Genomic DNA, 11,711 nt, shown 5'->3' with positions numbered 1-11,711 from the left:
ACCTGGACTTTTTCTAATTCGGTTTGATTTGGTCTGATTCTGATTATTGTGTCGGCAGAGAGGCTTATTGGGGTGCAGAAATTTTTCATAACAATATTCATCTTCCTGTCCCCTAAATCCGACCTGTCCCTCTACTGCTCAAACACCTTCCATGGCTGCCTGTGGCTCATGGAAGCCTCCCTGCTGATGTTTGGCCAGGCTCAGACACCGGTGACAAAGATTTTTATTGCTGGAAATGCTCGCGGGAGGGGGGTGGTCCGAGGCCAGGTGTGGGGTCACTATGTGCTCAGCGGCTCCACCCGCAGCCATAGCCCGCCCTCTGCGCGCAGTATCAGCTCCGGCTTCCTGCGTGGCTCTTTGTCGTCCGGCAGGATGCGGAAGCGCAGCAGGGTCAGCGCCAGGGCCACCTTTATCTCGCTCAAGGCAAAAGTCTGCCCGATGCAGTTCCTGTGGGAGGGCAGGGTGGGAACTCTGATTATGTTCTAGACCCCACCCCGAACCAACCCAGCACTAGAACCTGGCCCCGGAGCAATGCATGAGTATCCGTATGCTTGGAGCCTGATCCAGACCAGTAACCAAACGGTCTAGGGAAGGACTCTGAGCACGGAGAGGGGATCTTCACCTTCCCTTCCCTGGTTCCCCAAACCTTTGCACAATTCCTGTGCAAAGGGGCAGGAGGGAGATGCTAACGCCCCCCACCCCCATACCACCCAAACTCCTTCTGCTTATCAGCCCCAGACCCCGCCCCCTCACTCCTGGCCTCACCTGGGCCCAGCAGAGAAGGGAATAAAAGCCAGGGATGGCCTACCCTTGGAGCTTTCTGCATCAAATCGGAAGGGGTTATAGACCTGCAGGAGATACAAAGATCCGGTGGGTGAGTGCCTTCTGCCACCACAACCAGGAGCAGAGTCCTCCGCGTGGAAGGTAAGAACTGATGTCTCTGCCTCCGGCTAGGAGCAGTTGGAAGCCCTGGATTCCATTTCCACACCAGCATATAATGTGGGAGTGTCTTCTTTCTATCTGTTACTTTCATTGGTTAATTAATAAAGAAAACTGCTTGGCCTGATAGGGTAGAATTTAGATAGGTGGAGTAGACCGAACAGAATGCTGGGAAGAAGGGAAGTGAGGCAGTCGCCATGCCTCTCCTCTCTGAAACGGACACAGGTTAAGATCTTTCCTGGTAAGCCACTACCTCGTGGTGCTACACAGATTACTAAATATGGGTTAATCAAGATATGAGAGTTAGCCAATAAGAGGCTAGAGCTAATGGGCCAAGCAGTGTTTAAAAGAATACAGTTTCCATGTAATTATTTTGGGTAAAGCTAGCTGTGTGGGAGCTGGGCAGGAATGCAGCCTGCCGCTCCTTCTACAAGCATAAAACTGAATGGGTGAAAACCTGTCATCTCAGCACCCCAGAGGTGGAGGCAGGAGGATCAGTGGTTCGGTGCCAATCTTGGCTATGTAGGCTTTCCAGGTTAGCCTGTGATCCCCAAGACCCTGCTTCGTATGACCTATGGTTAGGGTTGGGGAGGTAGCTGAGTACATAGAGCACTTGCCTAGCGGGCAGAAAGCCCTGGATCCCATCTCCAGCACCATATAAACCAGGCACAGTGCCGGAAACCTGTCATCCCAACACTCAAGAGGTGGAAGCAGATGGATCAGAAGTTTTACGTCATCGGCTACAGCTTGAGGTCAGGGACAGCCTGCGCTACACACACACACACACACACACACACACACACACACACACGCCTTCTCCTCTAGAACCGCAGCTTACAACATAGGAGAATAAAGGGACAGAACCTCGGGGTCAGGCCACACAGTTGGATTGTGATGGGTGCCGAAAATACTTATTCTGCAGATGACACCTGCGGAGGAAGTGAAGCAGTCAAGACAAACTGAGCGCGCTGGACCCACTGTCTGCCCAGGACCCTCCCTCTCCTCCCCGATGCTATGGGCACCTTTGGGGATGACCCGACCATCTGGGAGCACAATGTCCTGAGTGCAGCAGCGGGAGATAGCAGTGACCGGGGGATGCAACCGCAGACTCTCCTTGATGCACATGGTGAGGAAGGGCAGCTGCACCAGGTCGTTCCTGAAAAGAACCCCAGCCAGCAGGTAATCAGGTCAAAGTGAGAGCCCTCAGCTCCTCTGTGACCCAGTGAAACCTTTCTCCCTATAATAAAATAATCTTGAGCGTTGTGAAAGCACAGGCCGAGTAGACAGCTCGGTGAGTAAAAGCACCTGCCAACAAGTCTGAACACTTGAGTTCAGTCCCCAACAGCGTAATTTTTAAAAACGAGAACAAAAAAAAAATCCCAACAGTGGAAGGCTGAGACAGGAGGATTATGAACTTCAGAGCAGCCTATGGTACTCAGTGACACTCCATCTCAAAATACATTGACTACTAATTAACAGTTGGTTAACTTACTGATTAGTTAGTTTAATTGTGTGTTTATTAGCAATTAACTTTTAAGTAATCAAAAGATTTTTAAATCAAAGAATTAGGGAAGTACAAAGAAAGTTTAGTCAGGTAGCTTTAGAATCTTTTCCTGAGAGGCCTCAACATCTAATAACAACAGTATAAAAAAAAAATCAACAAATGGGCAGAGAGATGCTCGGCAGTTAAGAGGACCCGACTTCAGTCCTCAGCACCTACATCAGACAGCTCTCAATTGCTGCGCAACTCCAGCTCCAGAGACTCTGACACACTCTTCTGGCTTCTGCAAGCACTGCCCTCACATGCACATACACACACATGCATGCACACACACAGCTTTCTGTCTCCCACTCCCTCATTCCTTTTCCTTCCCCTTCCCCTCCATCTTTTAAAGTCCCTCTCTCCTATGTAAAAGCCTCCTCTTTTCCTCTCACTTCTTGTCTTTTCTCTAGAGAAAGGAGCCGAAGAGAGGGGCTCAGAGACACCCCAGGACCTGCACTTACCATTCAATCTCCTCAGGTTCACGGTCCCTCAGGAGCTCCCGCACCTCCTGCCGGCATCGCTTCTGGTATTCTGGGTGCCTTGCCAAGTTGTACAGGACCCAGGAGAGCCCGCTAGCCGTGGTATCATGGCCTGAGGGGCAGACAGGCAGCCTGGGGTCTGTGGGCTACTTCAGTATTACCACATAGGTGGCTCAGTCCCCGGAAGGATAGGGAAGGGGAAGGAACAGAGGGATCCAGGGTCTGCCTGCCATGTCACCAGGATGCCCAGACAGACCCCTTCCCTCTCTGCAGCAGTTCACAGAAGGCTCACCTCCAAACATGAAGGTGTTGGCCTCTGCTCGGATGTCCTCATCAGACAGTGCCTTTCCATGCTCATCCTGAAGACGAAGCAAGACACCAAATGGCACCAGTTTGAAGGACTCCTGTGTCTAACCTGGGACAGTCTCTGAAGACCCCTGGTCCATCACGATACCCAATCAACCACAACTCTGTCCTTGTGTTAATCACCGTCACCAGAGTCCCCATGCCAATGATGTCATGGATGCTGGCCTCTGGGGGAAGCAGAAACTCATCAATGTTCTTGATCCTGCACTACAAGTGTCTGGAGAAGGGAGTGGCACCCTGGGATACAGAAGTTGAATGTGGATTGCCTTTGAAGAGAGACGCAGAGCAGCTGCCAAAGAGCATGCTCCCATGTGTGTCTAGGAGAAGGCCAGAGAGATCGCTCTGCAGAGGAAGGCTCTTGTCACAAGCCTGATGAGTTGAGGTTAATCTGAGATCCACATGCAAGGAGAAAATCTATTCCCTGAAGTGGTCCTCTGGCCCCTGTGTTTACTGAGGCATAAGCACCCACACACAGAGACACACACAATAAACAAACAAACAAACAAATAATAAATGAACAAATAAATAGCGTGATTTTAAAATGCTATTAAAATAGAAACCCAAGTGTCTTATCTCCCGGGAGATAATAGTTGGCTTGCATGCCTGTAGATGTCAGTAAGTAAACCCAGTTCACCTTTCAGAGCACAGTTCGCTCTCTCCCTTCCTCTTTCCTCATTCCTGCCGCCATTCCTCATCCTTCCTCTTCACAGGGAAGCAGACACAGATGTGACAGCTGTCCTGAGGAAGCCTCAACCCTTATAGCATTCAACCCGTGCTGCTTGAATAGCTGTGACCGCCCCAGGGGTGGGAAGTGGCTCCAGTCGGTAAAGCACTTGCAAGGACCTGAGTTCAGAGTCCCAGCACCCACATAAAAGCCAGGCATGCTGCACCTGGACAGGTGAGATAAGCGGGTTCCCGGAGCTCTTAACTACCCAGTGCTGCTGATCGCTGAGCTCCAGGTTCAGTGACAGATCCTGTCTCAGTGACCTGGTGCGATGGCTCAGCAGGTAAAGGCACTCACCTTCAAGTCTGAAGACATGAGTTTGACAGGAGTTTGAAGTCAAGGATGCTACTACATAGTGGAAGGAGATAACCAGCTCCCAAGTTGTTCTATGACCTGGGAGCACACACATGCCCCACACATATCAATCAATCAATCAATCAATCAATCAATCAACCAATCAAATGTAATAAATAAAGCAAGGTGGAGGGGCTGGAGAAATGGCTCAGTGGTTAAGAGCACTGGCTGCTCTTATAGAAGACCCTGGTTCAATCTCCAGCACCCACAAGGTGCCTCACAACTATAACTCCAGGTCAAGGAGATCTGAAGCCATCTTCTCACTCCCTTGGGCACCAGGCACATATATGCAGACAGAACATTCATACATGTAAAATATAATAAATAAACCTAAAACCATTTTTAAAATACAGCAAGATGGAGAGCAATCTAGGAAGACACTCAATGCCAACCTCTGTTCTTTGCGAAAACATACACACATGAGCACAGACCTACACAATACGGGAACATATGCACAAAGTTTTCTTTTAATGCTACATATACAGGTAAAAGTATTTTGTAGGCCCATGAAGGAGACCCTGGGAATGGGGAGCTTTGACGTCTGTCATCCTAGCTGCTGTTATTGCCGAACGGACTGTTCTGCTCCTGGGCAGTCATAAGAAGATGTGCCTACTGCTCAATGACACTAACTTCTCCTCTAAAACTTAAAGGTCCCCAGAGCTTCAGCTATAGAAGTCCCTGTGTTGTCATCTCTAAAGCCACTGATGTATGGCGTGTTCCCCCTATCCTCAAACTGCCTACTGCCCTCTACATTAAGATCCATCTCTTTTCTTTCCCTCAATTCTTTGTAAGACTGGGTCTCATGTAACCCAGACTGACATTAGACTCACTCTGTAGGCAAGGATAGTCTTGAACCTCTGACCGGCCTGCCTCCAACACATGAATGCTGGGATGACAGGGAGGGACCACCATGTCCTGTTTACAAAGTGCTGGGATGGAACCCAGGGCCTTGTGCATGCTAGTCAAGTACTATATCAACTGATCCCTGTCCCTAGCCCCAAAGGAGAGGAGAAATCAGCTCTCACTGTCCACTGGTCTGTGCAAGACTCTGCCCCTGGCTATGTTAGCAAGTGCTACACACCCACCGTGGCTGGGTCTCTCCTGAAGGGTTCTAACCCTTTCTACTTTGACATGACAATATCAATGGTATATTACCTTGGGTTTTATTCCTTTCTCACACATGCCCATGTGAGTCTAGGGGTCTGGGGTGTTGGGTCTGAGTGTGGCAAATGGGGATGAGGAGAGCTGTCATGGCTGGTATTCAGGGTCTCTCCTTCCCACCCTTTGTACATGTTATGTGCAAAGACCCATAGTTGGGAAGTCAAGAACAGCCTTCCTGTGCCTAGAGCCCCTCTCTAGTCTGAGGTGACTCAATGGATGTAGATACCCAAGCACGGTTCCAGACACTTTAGTTCGCCTGGTGGTGAAGGGCTCAGGGCCAGGTTCCAGTGGTGAGTGGAGGCTGCATAGGGTCCAGGACATAGTAAGGACAGAACATGCTCAGCTTTGTTATCCCAGCCCCAGACAACTGCTTCCCTTAAGGAACCCACCTTACTCAACAACAGCACATCAATGAAGTCCAAAGTCTTGGCCTTGGCCTTGAGGACATCATCATCTTCACTCTGATCAGGAAGGGTGCGACGCCTCTCCTGGATGACAGTATCGGTAAAGTCGTGCACCAGACGGCAGGCCTTCCGGAAGCGCATCCCGTCCCGGGTGAGGTGATAGAGCAGGTCCACATGCAGATGCAGCTTCTGGTGCCTTCTGGCCACTAAGGCACTAAGTTCCAAGATGGCAGCAATGTACTCACTAGGCTTCCTGGAGGGTGTCGGCATAGAGGAGGTGAAGCTTTAACATACATGAACACTGAGAAACATGTCAGCAGCCAGGAGCTGCTGCCCATGGGGATGGAGAAGCTAGAAGCCTGTGTTTACTCTTGATGCCACCTTGGACTTTACCCAGGAGCCATGGTAACTAGATCAGAACAATACAGTGGTACCCAGGTCTCTGGTGATAGTATCAGACCTATTAGTGCCTCTCAGTAGATGGAGGAAAGGAGGGTCAGGAGACCCTCACCTCCAACTCCAACTATTTCTCTCTGTCTCCTACCACCTGCCACAAGTTATCTAGAAAGTGGGACTCCATGTACATCCGTGAGGTCACCATCCGCGATGAGGAAGGTCTTGGTGACGGTGTAGCTCCTAGAAGTAACCCTTCTACTGTGCGTTGTATGTCCAGAAAGCCTTGTGACAGGCGTTCCTAGGAGGAACTGCACTTGATCTTGAGCCTCTGCAAGGCTGCTTCGCTGATTAGAACTTCAGGAACTGTGGAGACCTGGAATGCTTCAGGTGCAGAATCTAACTATAGCCTGGACTGTCTTTAGCCCCGTAACAGTCATCATTTCTTGCCTGTCTCTGTGACTTGTGACTAACAAGTGAAACTTTTTCAAATGCAGTAACTTAACAAAACCATAGTTCCCAGCAACCAACAAAGGCTAAGTGTGTCGTCAGATGACTCCTGAGCCCACATTGGACATCCCCAATCTGCATTAACCTACCGACCTGATGTTTCCTTCCATGCATTTTTAAAGTGCCTTGATTTATGATTTTAAATATCTTTAAACTTATTTATTTTATTTTATGTGTGAGTGCTTTGCCTGCGTGTATACATGTGCACCGCATACATGCCTAGTGCCCACAGAGGCCAAAGCAGGACCCCTAGAACTGGAGCTACAGATGGCTGTGAGCTACTCTGGTGGGGATGGAACTGAACCTGGGCCCTACACATGACCAACAAGTGCTCTTAACCCTGAACCAACTCTGCACACTCCCCAATCTATGACTTCCTTCTGTTGTCTTCTAACTCTGACCATGCTGAAACAGAGTTTGGAGAAACCTGAGTCAACTTCAGGGCCACTGTCACTCATATTTGGCTCCAGAATAAGCGGTTTTTTCTCCCCTTTGGGTGAGAGCTGTGTCTTTGCCTCAGTACTCATTGGTCTTACAGAGGTGGACTTTGGTCTATTCTGAGTGCCCACCTTAGGGGAAGAAGTGTTTGGTTGACTGTTCCAGGGAAAAAGTCAGTTAATCCACCACAGGAAAGAGCCCTGAGACTCTTGTCCATCTCCTGTCCTTTATTGAGTCTGTGTGAGCTGCCTCTATGTCCCAGAGTACAGTGTGGATACTTGACTCCTCCCCTTCCTCCTCCGCCCAGGCTTCTCCCCTTCCTCCTCCACCACCCAGGTCCCTCCCCTTCCTCTTCCCCACTTGTCTTCTTTCCACTCCCATGTCTATAATTACTAATTGGTATCACTGGTGACTCAGTGAGTTTGATTAGAGTTATTTGCAGGAGTGTGCACCACTTACCAGTGGTTACACCACTGAAGAAAGTATCTCTCTGTTTCCATTAACTGCCTTATTGTACTATACTCTCCTCTGAGTTGAAACATTCCCTGCTGGAGCAAGATTCTTTAAGACTCAGGAAGTAAACAGCTAGTCTCAGGTAATTCCTGAAATTCACCAGGTTCACAAGGCCCACCCTTCTCCAACATTACATTAGTAAGGACTCCTGGAGAGAGGAGGCCCTCTGACCTGTAGGGCTGCAGAGAGCTCCGAGCTTCCAGCTTTGTGAACTGTCAGCCCTGCTGTGTGGGCTTTGGTGATGCAGCTGTCTGTGAGTCATTTCTGCTTCTGTAAGTGACCCCTATGGAACTCATTGGTTCACCAAGTTGGACTTTTGAGGTATCCTTTGATCTGTCACAGGTTCCCTACCTGGGATGAGTAGATATTTGTTTACATCTCCTCAAGAATCATGTCACACAGCAAGCCTTCAATACCCCAGGAACTGTAACCCCAGGTGGGGACCGATGAGCCCCTCCACTATCTCTCTCTTTACTTTGAAAAGCCTCCTCTTTCTTCTCCATGCTCCGACTTTGAGATACTGCCTCATCACAGGAGCCAACTGACTGAAGCCTCTGAAATCCTGGCTGCAAACAATTCTTCTCTTGATGGAAATTGTCCCAGATATTTTGTTACAGTGGGAGCAATCTGACTACTGCAAACTTAAACACCCTCAATGGTTTTCTTGAAATATCATAATGAAGTTCACATCACTTGGCCAACTTTTCCTGGTCCTTAGAACTGGGCCACCACCTCCCCAGACACCCTCATCTCCAAGATGCGTCCTCACTGCTGGGTGCAGGCCCTGCATTCCCACACCATGCATTGCTCACTCTCTCCCTTCCAGTCCCCCCTCCCTTGTGTCTATGGGTCACGGCCCCAGGCCAGGCCAGGGACTCACTCCTGGCAATTGCTGTTGAAGCTGAAGACACACTTCTGCAGACTGTCCAGGGTCATGAGGCTGATGTGTTCAAACATGTCCAGACGGGCACTTCCCTTGGAGGCTAGGCACTGCCACTTCGCCTGGTCAGAGAAGGCAACAGAAATGGGCTGGACCTTGGGACTTTGAACCTCTTCCCAACCCCAGCCAACAAAAAGGAACCTCTTGAAACAGCATCTGATTTAATCTGATTTGCTGTGTGCCAAAACAAGACGGAACTCATTCTCCACCATGTCTAGCTCACATCTTTGCCTGGGTGGACTTGAACAAGCTCCCGGATAGGTCAGACCTCCAGGGTCACCCTTATTGCGCAGCAGCACCGTCTACTTCACAAGGTTGTGAAAGTAAAAACAGACAGCGGCTATTACAGAATTGGCATGTGTGACCATGTTTGGCACGCGAGGTGTTCAGCCAGTGTTAGCTTTCTGGATCCTCAGTGTTATAGATTTATTTAAAACATATCTCTGGGTTCTGATGAGGTGGCTCAGTCAGAAAGGTGCTTGCCATCCTAGCATGAGGTTCTGAGTTCAATTCTCAGAACCCATGTGAAAAAAACAGTGGTCATGGTGGTATGTATCTGTAATCCTATTCCCAGAGAGGTGGAGACTGGAGGGTTCCTAGGGCTCAATGGCTAGCCAGTTTAGACTAATTGGTGAATTCCAGGCAACAAGAGACCCTATGTCAAAAAAGCAAGATAGATGGCAACTAAGGAATGATACCCAAAGTCGATCTCTGATCGCCACTGCATGCATGCACACAGGTATACATGTGCACACACACAGGTGTACATGCAAACACAGGTGTATACACACAGGTGTATGCTCACACAAACAGGTGTACATGCATACACACAGATGTATGTGCATACACATAGTATACATGCACACACACAAGAGTACACGCACACACAGGTATACATGCACACACAGGTGTACATGCATATACACACAAATGCATGCATATGCACACAGGTATACATGCACACACAGATGCACATGCACACAGGTGTACATGCATGTACACACAGGTAAACTAAACTTGATTGTCCATCTTAAAAGTGGGCCGCCCCAGCTGGGCTCCTTGGCTGTACAAAAGGAGAAAGTGATCTGAGCGCCCACTTTCATCCCTCTCTGCTTCCTGACTACGCAATGGGACCAGCTGCCTCACGCTTCTGCCACCGTGACTCTGCAAACTGTGGAGTGTGAGGCAAAGAGATCTCCTCCCTAAAGTCGCTTCCAGTAGGGTCTTTTATCACAGCCTCCATCTGAGGCAAGGACCGGAGACCAGGTCTGTCTATAGCTCTTCCTCCCCGGGGGTTCAGCTATGGGCCTGGGCTCCAGGAACTCACGTGCATGATGTTGGTGCTGTCCTTGAAAATCTTTACATACGGCTTCAGGATGTTGAAATGGAAGGCAGGTGTCAGCATGCGACGGTGGCGGCTCCACTTGTCACCAGTGCTCATCAAGAGACCATCTCCTAATGGAGCAGAGCGGCAGTGGGCAAGGACAGCACTTTCCCCCGGCCCCCAGGGGCGTTCCCCGCTCCTCACGTACTCACCCAGCCAGGGCAGCACTTTCCCCCGGCCCCCAGGGGCGTTCCCCCGCTCCTCACGTACTCACCCAGCCAGGGCTTCAGGAAGCTGTAGAAGACGGCGTCCTTGGGAGCAACTGAAGCTGATGGGAACAGGCACCAACCATCAGGAGCCATGGCAGGAGGGAGGGCAGGGAGGGAGGGAGAGAAGAGAGGCCAGACATGCAGCCGCAGCAGACAGAGGGGACCCAGCCTGCTGTGACACAGACTGTAGCACGCCTTTACACGCTACTGCGTGGTTGAGCATGTTTGCCCTGCTAAGCACAGCATCCCATTCTGCAGACCTTTGCAGAGACCCAGTGCTCCTGTCCGCTCCAGCACGTGCTGCTATCTCCTGACACAGCCACGTGACAGAGACACACATAGGCTAACATGACCTGCCCTAACTGTGACGAGCACACCTCAGCACTCCCCATTGGCAGGCTCCAGGTGTGATTTGAAAGTCCATTTCTGGGCCAGGCATGGGGGAGCATGCCTTTAACCCTGGGGTTATGGAGAGAAAAGCTGGTGGATCTCTGTGAGTTCCAGGCTAGCCTGGTCTGCATAAGTTCCAAGCTAGTCAGAGCTACATAATGAAAATAAAATGAAATAAAATAAAACATAGTGTTTAGGAAAATATAGTTCTAGAGGGTAAAAGTTCATTTTGGGAGCAGTGAGATGCTCAGCAAGTAAAGGTGCCTGCCACCAAGCCTGATGACCTGAGTTCAATTCCTGAGAGCCACATAGTGGAAGAGAAATGACTCCTACAGGTGTCCCCTGACTGCCACACTTGCTCTGTGGCACACACACATATGCACACACTAAATACAAGCAAAAATAATAAAATTAACTTCCCTGATGTGACCTAAACAGGCCTCAGCATTACTCAGATTTTTCTCAAAAGGTCTCAGTCATAGCCCCGAAAACTCCTGGTCCCAGACTTCAGACTCTCCAGGAAAAAAAAAAAAGACTGTTGCTTCCAACACCTTAGACAAGTGCCAGTGAGAAGCCAACATGTCCCAATTGTCTGTGTCCCCAGAGAAACCATTGTCATATAAACCCAGGTGAGAACCAGGCGCAGCCCGATAACAACACACACTACAAAGATGGAGGCCATCGAAATGCCCACAGGTGAGTCGGGTGGGTTTGAAGGAAGCTGCAGCAGAGACATTCCTACCGCAGTCCTTCCTGGCTGCACTGAGGTCACCTGAGACTCACGGGTGTGCAAGCTGGGACCAGCATGGTGTCTACCTGAAGCCAAGAGCACGGGCTTGATGAAGGCAGGGTGGAATATGCGGACGACAGGTTGCCACGGCCCCACCCACCAGCAGCATACATCCCTGAAGGTTCGCACCAGGCTCTGGATGTACAGGAGCCCTTCTTCCGAGGCCTTGATCTG

The 11,711-nt window shown here is 50.0% G+C and overlaps 1 protein-coding gene across 2 annotated transcripts in view; it reads right to left on the bottom strand.

Annotated features, from left to right (window-relative positions):
• Positions 1–215: 215 nt before the first annotated feature.
• Positions 216–11,711, bottom strand: part of LOC142857882 (cytochrome P450 4F3) — a 48,485-nt gene continuing 36,989 nt past the window's right edge. For both annotated transcript variants that reach the window (XM_075986957.1, XM_075986958.1), the window contains exons 2-12: positions 11,564–11,708; positions 10,363–10,416; positions 10,092–10,219; positions 8,705–8,826; positions 5,956–6,223; positions 3,254–3,320; positions 2,944–3,073; positions 1,962–2,095; positions 1,804–1,868; positions 766–848; positions 216–447 (exon numbers count right to left, since the gene is read on the bottom strand). In XM_075986957.1, the coding sequence (XP_075843072.1) occupies positions 279–447; positions 766–848; positions 1,804–1,868; positions 1,962–2,095; positions 2,944–3,073; positions 3,254–3,320; positions 5,956–6,223; positions 8,705–8,826; positions 10,092–10,219; positions 10,363–10,416; positions 11,564–11,708 (1,365 nt within the window). In that variant the 3' untranslated portion in view covers positions 216–278. The remainder of the gene's footprint in view (positions 448–765; positions 849–1,803; positions 1,869–1,961; positions 2,096–2,943; positions 3,074–3,253; positions 3,321–5,955; positions 6,224–8,704; positions 8,827–10,091; positions 10,220–10,362; positions 10,417–11,563; positions 11,709–11,711) is intronic.

This window comes from Microtus pennsylvanicus, chromosome 9 (genome assembly GCF_037038515.1).
Source record: "Microtus pennsylvanicus isolate mMicPen1 chromosome 9, mMicPen1.hap1, whole genome shotgun sequence".
NCBI lineage: Eukaryota > Metazoa > Chordata > Mammalia > Rodentia > Cricetidae > Microtus > Microtus pennsylvanicus.
Note: the sequence above shows the minus strand (reverse complement) of the source record. Positions and strands in the feature narration are given on the sequence as shown.